The sequence below is a fragment of the Corylus avellana genome, chromosome ca6 (assembly GCF_901000735.1).
Source record: "Corylus avellana chromosome ca6, CavTom2PMs-1.0".
Taxonomy (NCBI): Eukaryota; Viridiplantae; Streptophyta; class Magnoliopsida; order Fagales; family Betulaceae; genus Corylus; species Corylus avellana.
Window position 1 is genome coordinate 26,202,100 of NC_081546.1, and position 15,533 is coordinate 26,217,632.

At 35.0% G+C, this 15,533-nt stretch overlaps 1 protein-coding gene across 2 annotated transcripts; it reads right to left on the reverse strand.

Moving 5' to 3' along the window:
* Window positions 1–1,847: 1,847 nt before the first annotated feature.
* Window positions 1,848–14,228, reverse strand: LOC132183742 (cycloartenol synthase 2). 2 transcript variants are annotated; one of them, XM_059597149.1, is made up of 18 exons: window positions 13,790–14,228; window positions 12,273–12,458; window positions 11,966–12,055; window positions 11,603–11,797; window positions 11,415–11,499; window positions 10,599–10,765; window positions 9,074–9,262; window positions 8,622–8,735; window positions 8,357–8,479; window positions 8,120–8,242; window positions 7,943–8,041; window positions 7,584–7,640; window positions 5,907–5,953; window positions 5,672–5,815; window positions 5,321–5,498; window positions 3,685–3,765; window positions 2,979–3,062; window positions 1,849–2,309 (listed from the first exon to the last, which is right to left on the reverse strand). In XM_059597149.1, exons 1-18 carry the CDS (start codon window positions 13,985–13,987, stop codon window positions 2,196–2,198), a joined length of 2,274 nt encoding a protein of 757 aa, XP_059453132.1. In that variant the 5' UTR covers window positions 13,988–14,228; the 3' UTR covers window positions 1,849–2,195. The 2 variants fall into 2 exon arrangements, with proteins under 2 accessions (XP_059453133.1, XP_059453132.1); XM_059597150.1 differs by lacking the exon at window positions 7,943–8,041 and having other exon boundaries at window positions 1,848–2,309.
* Window positions 14,229–15,533: the final 1,305 nt, after the last annotated feature.

A 15,533-nucleotide genomic window follows, 5' to 3' on the forward strand; every position in this document is an offset into this window, starting at 1 on the left:
CTACTACTATTAAAAATTAAAATTAAAACTTCACCTCCAAAACCTTTAACAAACAAGTCATTTTGTTCCGTTTGGGTAATCGGCCATCCCATAAGGGAGATGACAAATACAATTGATTTTTTTTTTTTTTTTGCAAAGAAAATAGTGATTTTTTTGGATATATTATTTTTATAAGCAAGGGTATTTTAGAAAAAATCATTGAAATCTGATTAAATTCGAGTTAGGAAATGTGTTCATTTAGGTGTTGTTGCCAAACAAATTAATAGGAGTGGTTATTCAATTTCAGTTTCTGTATTCTTGGTAATACTCGTTCATACTCTTAAGTAATCATCATTCTAATGCACCAAAAGCTTCATTGTGGTGTTCGTGCCTTAACAATCTCTTAGAGGCATGACCTTTTTACCCCTTATAGAGGTGCAACTTTAAGTGGTAGTCGATGCATGGTCACCACCCATGTTTAGGGGTGTAAACGAGCCGAGCTTGAGCGAGCTTCCCTTGTTTAGGCTTGGCTTGTTTAAATTTTACTCGAACTTGAGCTCGAGTCAAGCTCAAGGACGAGCCAAAAAAATCGAGTTCGAGCTAATAATAAGTCGAGCCAAGCCAGCACACGAGCTAGCTCTTATATTTAATGTTTTTGTTTTTTTTAAAAAAAAATTTAACTTCGAGTACTCTTAAATGACTTAAGAAGTTAGTTTGCATATGAGCATTTGCTTAACCTAGTTAGTCGAGTATGGAGCCCGAGTCAATACAGTAAGGCATTTGGGTTCAAAGAGAGAAGATATGCATCATTTTATAAATAAGCAAACTTAGAGATTAATGTTTTTTTAACAATGTGGGACAAGTTAATATGTTGCATTCAGACTGTATTGGGACAACGCTCCCTACAAAAAACTATTTTTTCAACGTCTCTCTCTCAATCTCCTTCATCAGTCACAGTGCATCTTCCACCTGAACTCTCATTTCCCACTCTCTCACTCTCGCTCATCAAGTAGGTAGTGATTGTGTTTGAGTTTGTATGATTCTTCAATAGTTTATACCTTTTGCAATCTCCCTCAATAGTTTCTGCTAGATTCTTCTTCATTTCGTTTAGATCTGCTCTAATTGAATCGAGGTCTTTTTAATGATTGCTTTCTCTCTCTCTTTGATCATAAAGGGTTTAGAATTTTTCATTCTCTAACGCTTAAATATAAATGCAATTTTAAGATTTTAATAATTATGAGATTTATAATTAATTATGTATTACTTAGTTTATATATATACACACACACGAGCTTATATGAGCTTGCTCACGAGCCTAGCCGAGTCGAGCCGAGCTTGCTTCGTTTAATATTCGAGTCGAGCACAAGCCGAGCCCGAGCTTGCTTGCGAAACGCTTCGCTCACTTAACAACCCTACCCATATTGCGATCAACATGCGGCCGCTAGATCTGCACAATAGTCAACTCATGTTGCAACCACCTATTGACCACCAAATCTATGTGGCGGCCACCATGTGTTAAGGAGGGAATCACTAAGAAATCTATCAAGAATACATCAATTTACATTTTTAAACAAAACTTTAACCCAAAAACTTAAGCAAAATTAAGCTAATAGGTTTGAGTCCACTTATGCATATTAAACATTCGCTCTACTTATTTTTCATCAATGTGTGGCTCAACACTCAAACGTTCGCTCACACCAAATTTTCCCCTTTAAGTGTGGGTTTCTTTCATATTGACACTTCACCTTGCATGTGAGTCCAAGAGTATCACATATACAAGAGTTGTACTAATTGCATGCCACCAAATGCAACTATGCAACTTGGCTTGCGAATGCAACTTCACTAAAAAAGCCTCCCACAATCTTTATTGGAGTTAAACCAATAGGTAGTAAAATTATATTTAACCCAAAAACAATTAATTCATAACACTTCAAAGCTCAGGCCAGAACCCAAGTATATCACTTACCCAGCACAACAGAAACCATACGGTCCATACTATATGTTGCATGGGCTAGTGAATTGTTAAAAGTTTTACATTTTTTGGTCTTTTGTTTTTTTTTTCGAATTGTTTTGCATTCAGGCGATTTCTACAACGATTTACTTGTAATTTCCAAAGGAACTAGAGGAAGCTATATGAAAACAAAAAAGGCCTAAAAATGACTAGAAATTAGGAAAAAAATTCGGAAAATGGTACTGAGAATGACGACATTGTTAGCTTAAGGAGCCTGCAATACCCGACAGCGGTACTCTCCTAATGCCCAAATAGGAAAAATGTTCCTGTAAGCAGCGTAGGTAATCATACAGTTCCTGTTGAAGACCCCCATGATTTCCTGTAATAAGAAAACATAAAAATTATTAAATAGAATCTTAGCATTGGAAATAAAAACCATTCTTGCATGTCCTATACTACATATAATCTTTTCATTATAATCACTATGCCGCTTTAGCTGTACTCATCACCAATAATGACACTGTTAATTGAAATAGTGAAATGCAATAATATTATTGATATTGGGAAACAATAACCCAAAAAAAAAAGGAAATTGAGTCACAGCCCCGTTTGTTTTGGCATAAAACATTTTATGTTGAGCTGAAAACATGTTTCGAAAAAAGTTGCTATTTTTCACTTTGTTTGCAACATTGAAAATAGATCGAAAACATTTTTCAACATTTGGCTCGTATGAAAAATTGTCGAAGGAGCAAATATTGCTTGCAAGCAATACGAATAAGCAATTACAAGAGGACCCTTGTAGAGCCCACATGCTCAGACAAGTGTTTTGGTAGAGGTAGGCCTCATAACGGGCCCTCTTGCAATAGCCTATTTGGGAGGGTGAGATTGTGACAGAAAATAGAAAATGGTTTACATATATGAGAAGCATGAACCATTTTATGCCTCATTCAGGTTATTTTCCTTGGTCATTTTCAGTTGACTAATATTTTAGTCCGAAACAAATAAGGCCTTATATAAACATGCTATATGGGATACACTATAGAATTACCTCTTGAGGAAAATCTCCATTCTCCATTTGAGAATTTACCAAAACCCTAGCTGCACGGTGCAACGGCATTGGGTCTCTCTCAGCCTGATCCAACAAAAGTACAAGAACAATAAAATTGTGTGATCAAGAAAAAAAAGCTGACAACGTGTTTATCAGCACACAGATATCAAATCAGCGTCCTTCAGAGTTCTCACAAGGAATTCCAACTTGAGCTGGCTAACCAGAGTCACTGGATTTATGGTCGACAAATGAGATCGTGCCAAATCATTCAAAAAATGACCGGTTCATTTTACATTATTATTATTATTTTAAATAAGGGACTGCGTTTCATGCAGAGTTGATGTGCACAAGAGTGATCTTTTAATCCGATCCATGACCAAAGATTGCCGAATAACACATGGAATTCCAATTGGAACTCTAGAGAGCCAAAGCCACACAAATCCTTATCAACACTAGAAGATTTCTGTATATATAATACATGTAGCAGAGATTCTATGAGCTAATTCATATGATTTAACTACTCATGTACGAAAAGGGAAATTTCTGAATTTTAATAATATTCTGAACATGCCTCTGCAGTGAAGTCAAAAGATGTCAAATGGGCTGAAGGATTCGATAAATTAAATCAAGAATGGCTGTCAAAATCACAAGCGATATAATCCCACGTCAATATAGAAAAGCTGATGGACTAAAATTTGATAAATACCTGTCCAGCATCTATAAGCGCCAGCATCGCCCATCCAGTATTTACAACATGAGACCTGTTTCCCTCTATATTTGAATACACCTGCAAAGAAAAGCACTTAACATAATGATGGAGATGAACTACATAGAAATATGAGCATCAAGCATTAAAATTAGTCTTCTCACCCAATAATAGTGGTTTTATAAGCTGAATCAACTAATCCAGAATACCATTTCCATCAAGTGAAAGCCCATAAATTCAAAAATTTGAAAAACACACCAAAGTAACATACTGCAGAAGGGTGTTAGGTTTCTCCTATTAAATGAAAATTAATTTTTGTATTTGTGTCTCCTCCATATTGGTTGTATTGATTTCGAAACAATTTACCTCTACTATACATATGTGAACAATCACCAAAAGTTGGCAATTTTACATTCTGTATCAGGGCAAAACAAGAGGTTTCTTGCTAATTTTCTTCAGCTAACCGTTATTGAAGACAGAGGTGACTATGCAGAACAGAAGGCGTAGTATGATTAGATCTCCTTCTAGCTAGACTCCAACATTTAAATCCATAAGGAATTCCTTCAATCCACAAGAAAAGAAACTTTGACTTAGACTCTGTTTGTTTCGACGTAAAACGTTTTCTATTGAAAAATGTTTTCAGAAAAATCATTTTTCAGGAAAATGATTTCAACTGAAAACATTTTTGGCGTTTGGCTCGTACAGAAAATCAGCGACAGCAACAGCAACAGTAGTGACAACGGCCAACGTCCAGCTGAGACGGCTTGCAGCGACCTCTCATGACGGCGGCTTGCGACCTCTGACAGCCGAAGGAGAAGAATTACTAGAGAGTACGTGCGAGAAGGAGAAGTTCAAACTCGGAAAATTGTTTACGGAAATAAGAAAGAAAAACCATTTTACACAGCTTAAGAGGTTTTCCTGATTAAACAAAAATGGTTTTGGTTTGACCAATATTTTCGGTCATACCAAACACTAGAAAATAAGGAAAAAAATAAGAAACATCTCAAAGAGAATATTATTCAAATATAAAAAGTTGTGGATTTTGTTTTAGACATGGAAGGCTAATTTAAATGCTCTAAAACTTCCAAATAAGAATTTTCCTAAACATAGCCTAATCAATATACTACTACATAAGGACCATATTTTGTTGAACGTTGTTGATCTCCTTAAGGAGATTAAGGACATGCCCTTCACTATTAAGTATTGTCTCCCATTGGGTTTTCAATTAGTTCATTCTTGCTAACCTATTCTCCTGCCTCTGCACCTCCTTTTCTATACTTGCTACCCTATACAATGTCATAACTATTTCAAAAGGAAACATAGAAGTAAACAAATATAAGCTATAGTGGTTTAGGTATGAGCTTGATACGGATTATTGGCCCAGTTCCTCATAGCTTAACCTTTTAGGGACTAGTGGTTACTAATAGCTATGCCAGCTTCAAAGCACAACAAAAGGAATCACTTAAAATTCAATATATTTAAGAGATAAGAAGAGCAAAAATTACAGATACACGCTAGCGAAACCTTTATAGTAGTTCAGAATCACAAAGTTGACATGATTAAAGACCCAACTATTAAATGTCACGCATGCCTTCAACAAGAAAAGCACATTTGATGTAATATTGATAAACTCAACCTTGTTTTGACATGAAAGATAGCTCTCTCCCCAGCCACCTGAAGGAAGCTGCTTAGACAGCAGAAAATCACAAGCTTTGCGGATACTAGAGCAATTATTGAAGTTCTTTCCAGCAGCCACCAACCCTTTTACGCCAAACCATGTACCATAGGTGAAGCAAACAGCCCAAGAACCATACCTGTTCAGCACTTTTACATATTAAAAGTATGTAGCCGTTAAGTAAATAAAAGAAGCGAACCAATAGTCACACTTGAAAAGCTTGCATGCCTTGAACGTGTATCTCAAAGTCTAATAAACCATAAAATAATTAAGCAAGAGAAAGCTTATGGACAAATAGATGTGGAAACAAACCAGGAACCATCTGATGCTTGTATCCTTTCAATGAACATAGCAGCTCTTTTGATACAGCAATCTACTTCTTCTTGCCGATGCTTGGGATATGATTTCTTAAACAATGTCAGAGCTTGAATTGCTGCTGACGTACATTCCACATAACTACACAGCCACTAAAGGTATTAACAAACAATAAATTTAGCTTAACAAGAGAATATAGCAACTAATTTAAGTCAAGGCACCGATATCTTACGGATAATCAATAACAATGTCCCCAAAGGTTTCAGCAGGGTTGATCAACTGAAAATACAAAAGAAACAATGGAGTCGGATTTTCGTTTCCATGATCTACAACTTAGTAAAGATAAAACACATATTTCACTGCATTATATCCTACGCAAAGGCAAACTTATGACTTTTGTAGGGTGCAGTTTAACGAAAAAAAATTTCCCAAATCTTTCAGGAAGATTATAGTAGGTGACTTACAATATGGCTCATATTATTAATATGCAATAGCATAGCATGTTCCATGAACCATTTACATTCATACCAATACCACAAATCTCAATGAAAATGTATTGACAATGTCATGGCTTTTAAATGGTAGTGAATGACTATAAATACTTCATTCCACGCACCAAAAGAAAAGAAGAAGAAAAAAAAAACAGAAGGAAAAACAAGTACTTAATCCCCATTTTTGCACTAATAAAAGTATTTAATTTTTGGGAAAAGGGTACATTCTGTTGGTAAATGATTTAGTCTGATATCGAGCTGGTTAGAGGCAACTTCATCCCAAATTATGGCATCTTCATTTCTCAAAACAATAGAAAAGGAATTGTGAGGTCCACAGCACCTTGACTTCACCCAAAGACCTAACAATCCAACCCAGGAAGAAGACTTGAGGACTGACAAAACTAGAAACCAATACAATATGAGAAAGCATATAGTTCTGCGCCCACAAAAAAACAGAGATAATTCACCGAATCCTTGGGACACAATGAATTACTCTCTCTGTCCCTATTTAATTGTCTTGATCTGAAATGTGACACTTATTAATAAAAGGTAAAAATATAGCGATCATTCTATAATATTCTTTACATAAGGAGTGGCATGACTCTTAACAAGAATCTTTTTTGCTTTTTTGAAAAAAGATACAGGTACAATAAGAAATTGAAAAGGTAAGAACTTCCAATTTTAGAAAGTAGACATCTTTTGAGACGCTTCAAAAAGAATGCAAGACATTTTTATTCAAGGAGAGAGTATAAGGTACCAGATAAAGTAAACTAGGACTCTTCTAATCAACAGTGTAAGCAAAAAATACACCATTAACAACAATAGTCCACCGTGTAGGGTCATGTAGTATGATCTTTATTGTTACCATGTAATTTCAGCTCTCAAGACTATAAACCATGCACATGCACTTGAAAGCTTGAGGGTTGAACTCGAATGGGGGAACAAATTCAGTAAAACATTAACCAGTGTGTTTTTTCATTCTTTTTCTTTGTTTGATAAATATAAAATACGACATATTTCCTCAATTACCTAGTTGGTTGCAAATGAAATTTAGTTTACCACTATCATGGCTTTGAAAAAGCCAGAAGATGGTAGAAATCACGGATCAGTCAAGCATGTTCTAATGTAAGTGGAAGAGATGATATCCAACCACCAAAAAAAAGTAAATATAAAATAAAAAGAAAACATCCCCACAGCATGTCAAAATCATAACAACGACAACTTCTAGACATATAAAAAGAACAAAATGAAGGCTTATAGTTGATTGTAATAAGCATACCCTAGCATGCTGCTTAAGGAAGGAGACTTTTAAAGGCAAAATCATTATTGGGCACAAGCCCTACAACTGGGTAAAATACAGTATTACAAAATAACAAAGGTTAAAACTATAACGGAAAGAAATATCAAAAGGAGACTACCTCCAACCAGGCATAGGATCTTGTGAGCTCATATGTTGCAAAGCTACCATCTGTATTCTGCATTAAAGAAAAAGACTATAATAAATTATCCTAACAGAATGACTGACACTGTCATAGACGGAATCAACAAGTGGCATGAAAAATCTTAACAACATTTAATTTATTATACAATTTGCTAACTTTCCATGTTTTATAAACAGAAAACAAAATTAGGAAACCCATAAGTATGTTCACATAAAATGGAAGCCACATATAACCACTCTCAAAGAAGTGCTCAATAAATTGATTAGAAATGATTGGTGATGCATTGGCTGGTAAACCAGGATAATATGTAATTAGATGATTAGGACACAAGCTACCTGCAATGAGAGAATGACATTTACAGCATCATATAATCGCTCTTCAACTATTGGTTCACCAATAACATCAGGCGGAATTTTAGATAATAAAAGAGCAGCCTGAAATATAAAAAGCAACCAAAGTTATAAAACAACAGCATAAGCATAGAGAATAGTTTGAGTTTAATAAACTATTACTTTCAATCCTTCTGCCGTGCAGTCTGATATTGGCCATCCGTGATCGGCAGTTGAGAAAGGCCAAGCACCTTTTGAAATGTGGCGATACCAAAAATCAAGATCACCTGGGCAATCTTCTTGAACCTTTAGAGCGAAGAAAAACCAAGCAACAAATTAAAACGTGAAGGAGTTGAATTACTCACAGTACTAAGAAGCTGTCAACATATAAATTCCAATAAATAAAGACAAAGAAATCACCTGTGATTTTTTTATGTACATATGTGCTTTTTCGAGAGTTGGACCATACTCTTCAAAAAGGTTGGTTGAAATGATAGCTTGAACAGCAAATGCAGTATCCCATAACTGACTTCCATTATAACCCTGCAACAATGCCATTGTGTATGGACCATAAAGTAAAATTTAGCATATAATCACAGTCAACATCAATGAGGGCATTCATTCAAAAGTGTAACTTCACAGCAATTACATATTCATATTGGTTCTATAAAGGGACAGTATGGACCTGCATTTTCATTCCATCTTCAGCAATCCACAAATAGTCATATATTCTTGGAAGATGCAACTTAAAAGCCTCAGAATTTGGATCTTCCACCCAACAGCAGAGCATATTTAGCACCTGTAAATCAGAGTAACCTCAAACAATGTCTCTCAAATTGAAATAAGAAAGAGGAGAAAGGAGCCCAATGTATAGAGAGTACTGACAAATAATGCCACAATTATTGAGAAACAAGAAAACAAAATAGAAAATCAGAGGACAGAGTAAAGTCATCCAGAATAGGATCAAAGAGTAACTGAGGACAAAGAAGGCGTTAAAAGAATTTAAATGATTAGATTATGAACCAACGGGATCTGTATAATTCTCAATAATCATTGTTTCTTCATAGTTGCTAGACAACTGCCAGCATTTACTCTAGAAAGTTCAACCTAAAAAAGAGTACTATGGAGACAGAATACCTTGTTTACAGGTCCTATGCAAATATAACGAGTATTTTCATCTTCATAGTGTATATGTTCCATTGCAGTGTGAAGAGCTTTTTCTCTGAGTCTTTTTCCAGGCCAACACATTAAAACGGGTTCAACAAGCTTATGAAGAGATGTCCAAAGTATATCCTGCACCAGCGGATGTGGGTAGTACAGATCTTCCTGAAAAAGAAAGCAATACATCCTTTTGTCAATATAGCACTATCCAAATCAAATTATATCCTGGTAGCTGTTAAACACCAGAAAAATTAACTACAGAATTGTGCTTTTTTTTTCTTTTTTATATTACCCTGCATTTTATTTAAACCAAAGCATGCAGTCTTTCCATTCGACCTTATTTGCCTGGTCTTTGGGATATCTAAAAACCATATAATTGAGCTCCTTGAGGCATCTGAAATTCATACCAGTTACAAATAGGATACAGAACCTCAACTTTAATGTACTATTTTTTCCCATGGTATAAAAAATGACCACCCAAAATGGATATTAAATCATCAATGAGTTTCTGATGTTCAAAAATAGCTCATATCAATGGCATTTTTACAAATGGCATGTTCAGGACTTTAGTATCAACACGGAATTTGCACCGCATTACAATTACGAACTAAGCTAAAATTTGAAAAGGATTGATATAAACTATGTCAAGTTACACCTAACATTTGCTCCACCTTCAGCTTTAAGAACAAAAAACAAATTGGATGGGTAACAATAAATAGATCCAAACACGTTATTGATTCATCAAAATTCATGTTTTATATTCTATTAGCTCCAATTTAATGATAGAATAACTATGGCACCCAGAGTCAGAAACTCAAGCACCGTGAGAGAATTACAATAAAGACATGATACGGTTTGATATTCTATACAGGGCTTATCAAGGGACCCAACAACCTGACTACACCAACAGCAATGAGATTAAAGCTAAGCTTCTTCTGGATAAATCTGGGAACGCGAACACAAGCGACATCAATCAATTTCCAACAGAGAGTATATAGGAGAAACATTTAGCTAGAAGGAATTAATTAGTTTTCTTCTGAAATACTTTTTATGTACCAAGAAAATTATATTTCGATTACTTATAAAAAATAAATAAATAAACTGATTAGTTAACATAGCTTTAAAAAATAAAAAAAGTTCACACTAATATTAACATACAAGTAAGATGCTACAGTAATTTCAACAGGAGTTTTAACAACTCCATTTCTATGCATGTTTCTTGTGTCCTTAGTATATGATTTTAGCAAGCCTCTATTATATCGTAGCTGTATCTAAGCAAAATTGGGTTCTCCAATGCACCATCTCTACTTCTCTCTCTTAAATTTTCTCCAACAATCTATCCATTCTCAACATCCTTATCTTCACACACCAATCTCTTAGTTTCTTTCGGTTTTCTCAAGAAAGTTGAAGATCAGAGTGAAAAGCCATGTAAAGGGCTTAAAAATGTATCTTTAGATGAGAAGCTTAGGTTCGACAAGCCCAAAAAAATAGTTTGACGGACCTTTGCACATAGGTTGCGTGCCCGATTCCAATCTATTTCATGATAAGGGACAGTATAAAGCTCCTTCCTCAAAGATAAAACTGTTGGCGTTATTGGACCAACAAATCTCTTCCCATATAAGTAAGACATTGGCAAATACACCATCCTACAGTGACACCACATTCTTCCTGCAGAGTGAAAAGAAAATTAATTGCCTCCATTTGACATAATTATGGTGCAAGATTTAGACACTTTACTTATGGCCCTAACAAACCAAGTTCACTTTGAAAATGTTTAACAAATAGAAACTTATGCATGACTTCTTGAAAAAAAAAAAAAAAAAAAATGCTAATCAGAAAACGAACGGCATATCATGGGGAAGATGCTAAAACAGAATACAAATAAAAAAAAAAAGCAATCATTTCAAATAAGACACAGAATTTATTATTTCACAAAAGACTCAGAACTATCACCTTGTTCAGCTAAAAACCATCATTTTCATTCCCCCCAAAAAAATCCAATTCATTTGACAAAGTCTCATGATTTTAGTCATTACCAAACATTGGTCATCATCATCATTCTAGTGATATCATTAGAATATAATCAAGTAAATTTTCTTTTCAACCATTAAACATATCAAATATTCAACTATGACCCTGAAAATCAAGGCTATGTCAAATACAAATGTATTCAGAAGTAATGTTCATAACCTCAATCAACAGAACTTTCAGAAGTAAAACTTGAGTAATCAACTGTGATTTGGACTGTGGTATAAAACCCATTTATTCTCTTTGATATTTGTGTTTGTTTTGCGAAGTATACTAAATGGGCATATACCTGGATGAAGAGGGAGCATGTAAGGAAGAAGCCATATCTCAGGTGGAAGGGGATTATTGCCAGACCATTCAAATACTCCAAGTACCTATTACCAGTAAGCAGTATAACAGAAGTTAAATAAATGCCAAAGAGTACCAGCAAACATTAAGTTGACTGTTTAAACTAAGATAAAGGAATAAGTTCTCAACTGAAAGCCACATCTTTCCCCATGATGTAATTGCAGTAGCACCGCCATGTTCCAGAATCCACTTACGCCCTCTCTCAATCGCTCCTTGCCCATCATTAGCTCCTTCACCAAGCAACCTTAATGTAACATAACTTAAGACAGTACCAAACATGGTACTTGGGCCCTCAATGTGTAATCCCCACCCACCGTCTTTGTTCTGCAAGCACATATCTCTACATTAAGAAAGTGTTTGATCAAAGTGCAAGACTCCGAAAAGGAAAGACTCCAACAAACTGTTGAAAATAACCAAGAACCGGAAAATGTGTAATATAGGAAAAAGGCATGATAAGCTATACTTGTAACATTGTAGCATAATGATCCTTACCTGATGATTGTAGAGGTAACGGCACATTTCCTTTTTATGTTCTTCAGATAAAACTGTATTTAGCGCTCCAACAATAGACAGCGTGATTACCTGATCCATTATATGAACAGAAAATATGTCAAGACTAACATGATTATTTCTCTTTTAGCAAATTATAAAAAGAAGACATGTACTTTGACACCCCTCATGCATTTCCTCAAGGCAAATACAATTGTAATCAAATACAATTCACTGGTCATATAATTAATGAGATTGTCAGAATCACTTCCCCAACAAACCAGGTGCCAGTGGCAAGATTAGCACTTACCAAGCCAGGCATAAGAAACATTGGACCTCCATAGTCCCCTGACCAATGTCCATCATGGGCCTGGAGAGTTGAATGGAAACTTATAGCCCTTCTTAACGTCCTTGTCACCATCTCCTCTGTAACATCATCTGTTTCATTTACTTTGACTTGGGGTAGAACTGCACCACGTGGGTTCTCCTTGGCAAACTACATTTCAAAGGGAAGGCCAATAATTAAACTAAATGATGAAATTTAAACACAAGTTTACACCTGGAAGGCACCCCATGTGGATTATGATTGAGAAAATATACGATGCCTACTGAATTTCTAATTTATTTGATTTAGTTCATAATTGACAGAATAATCCACATTGGAGTTAATCATATTATTAAACAGTCACAAAATAGTTTGAATGATTATTATTGAAAAACGAATACTGTCTTCCCACAATCTGACGATACAAAGAAAGAATTTTCTCCTCTTATTTCAAGAAATGCAGACCCTTCTTGTGAAAGAAACATGATTCAATCTCAGAAAACACAATATGAAGACCACAATCAGATTTCTTAGATCTTTTAAATCTTGGGTTGTAGATTCTAGAGGTCCTTTTGTATACTCATGTACTCGAGCTGTACATCCCCCCTTTCATGTCATATTAGAACACTTCAAATCAAAAACCAAAAAACCCCCCAAAACACATTAACAAATAGGGCCTATAATTCCGGATTATGAAGTGAAAGAAAGAAAAAAGGACTACAATAATTTTTGGAATGAAGGGATTCTTAAGGATTATTTAAAAACAAAAATGAAAAGACAAGTTAGAAATGAAGATCAGAAGTCAAAAGAACCCACATTTTCCTAGCAACTGGTAACAACTAGAACAGTTGACAAAAATCAAAATTAAGAAAACGCTATCACAATAGTATTAACACTACTACCTGTTACTATTGTTGACTCTACAATGCCGCACATAGTTTGACTTGATCACTATGAACAACTTTGAAAACAAATTTAAATTTAAATAGACTCATCTAACCAAGACTACACAATTAATTCCATCTGAAATCAATTGAGTTCTTGCTAAAAGATTTTGATGGCCTAATCATTCAAACATGTCCAACACATAAAATCTCTATATGCTAAAAATAAAAACATAGTCGTTAACCAACTACCAACTCTCTCTCTCTCTCTCTCTCTCTCTCTCTAACAGAAGTCAGTCAATTCACTTCTTGATTGTGAATAAAATCTTCATACAATCTCTGTTAAGTATAAATACGGAAAACATTCATAATTGAATATTTACCAAAAAAAAATTCATAATCATATAGAGAAATTACTGAATCACTTCAAATTATTAAAAGAAAAATGACTTAGATGCAAAATTTACACTCAAAAGAAATTCACTTCAGAACAATCAGAGTTTGAATACTTACCAAACAAAATCAAACTCAGTGCCTGAGTGCCACTAATGCATGCACTGTGCACATGTACATATACATGTATGTACGTATGTATGTACATATGCATATAAATTTTACCTGAATCCGCATAAGTAGATCTGAGCTATGTTTTTTCTCGAAACGACTCTCAGAGAAGCTTCCGCGAGCTCTTTCGATCTCGGCAAGCTCTTCAGGAGACCCGATGTTGGGATCGAATTCCCAAACTTGTCGTCCGACGTGATTGTTCAACGTCCGTAGCCATGGACTCCCTCCCTCCGCGATCTTCAGCTTCCACATTGTCTACTACTCGCACAATGATTACCAATCAGCCACGCAACTGAGAGAAAATTGATCACTCTAGCGTACGGAGAAAAATGTTCACAGAAAATAAAGAAAAACAAAATTCAGAATGTGTATTTGAGAGAGAGAAGGAGACAGATTTCTGACATTATTTATTTACTTTCGTAAGTATTTATGATATTATTTTTGCAGCACTGAGAAAAATGAAAGAGAAAGATTGAGTGTTTGGTTCCAGAGAAAACAACAAAAGGTACGAGCAAAAGGAAAGAGAGAGAGAGAGAGAGACAGAGAGAGGGGGGAAGGGATTCGGAGCATTCGCACGGCATAGAGTGAGACAGAGGTGAGACAATGCACGTGGCCCTACCAAAATAAAAATATTTTTGGTCCGTCCGATCAGGATTTAGTCGAGCACGTGGCACTTTTATTACTTAGAAAAGTAAATAGCAATTAATGGTTGAGAACGACTGCGTCGTTGCGCACGGAACTACTCTGCTATTAGACGAGAGGATTCTTGCCTCGCTTTTCCAGCGGCCAGTGCCACGTAAAACAGAATCTTGTTTACATATGACTGGACCATGAATGTATTCACTTTATTCTGATGGGCTTACTATTTTTGTAATCAACTTTTATTATTACATTTAAATAATGAGATTGAAGAAGATTTTATTTTTTTATTCAAAGTGAGTGAAGAGTATTTGCTATTAGTGAGTTAAGAAAGTTTTCTCTCTAAATCTAGAGAGAAAAAACCAGACCTGCGGGCCCTCCCCTCTTCTTGTTGTTTTCCATTTCTTTTTTTAGTTTATTTTTTTTGGTTTTTTAACCAGTTTAGTTGCTCCGGCCATTCTTTTACTTATGTTACGCTGCCTCTATCCGCCCTTCACCATACTACGCTGCTCTTCGCCTTTCCAAAATCGGTTGGACTTTTCGCTTCCCTCGCCTTGGCTGTTGTAGTTGTTTGCTGGTTCTTTTCATTGTATTTTTGTATTTTTTTTTGAATAAGTGTTTGACTTCTCTTTAGATATGTTTTCATGAACGATCTTTGGGGTGAAGGTTTTTGTCCTGACCTTTTCGGTCGAGGGGGATTAGTTTCGGTGTGAGGGTTTTGCTCTTATCGCCGAAAAAATAAAAGTTGAAAATATGGGCTACCTGTGTATTATATTAGGTCTGCCTGAAATAAATATGGTTTATAACTGAAGTTTGGACATGGGTTAGCAGATGTTGAAGTCATACATAAAACTTGATTGTAAGATTTTATGTTTGTCTCTATGATGTTGTAACCTCATAATTTTGGTTATGATTTATCAGAGCTTTATGCTATCTGATGTAAGGGTTTTATACTTTTGATATTTTTTCAATGAATGAATATGAAAGATTCTAAAAAAAAAAAAAAAAAAAAAAATAGTGAGTAGTGTTCACTCACAATTTTTTTTTTTTTTCTCTCATTAAAATGGTGAAGCCGAAAAGGAAAGTTTTTAGTCACTTTTACCAAATTGCCTCACCAAAATAACTAAAAAATAGTTTTAGTGAGGCTGCAAATAGTGCT

Excerpts from the sequence above, each read along its gene's own strand:
- LOC132183742 (XM_059597149.1), bottom strand. The coding sequence starts at position 13,987 with ATGTGGAAGCTGAAGATCGCGGAGGGAGGGAGTCCATGGCTACGGACG. Across the intron at positions 5,954-7,583 it reads GATCCTATGCCTGGTTGGAG|TTGATCAACCCTGCTGAAAC; the intron begins GTAGTCTCCTTT and ends TTGTATTTTCAG. Across the intron at positions 2,310-2,978 it reads ATGGAGATTTTCCTCAAGAG|GAAATCATGGGGGTCTTCAA; the intron begins GTAATTCTATAG and ends TTCTTATTACAG.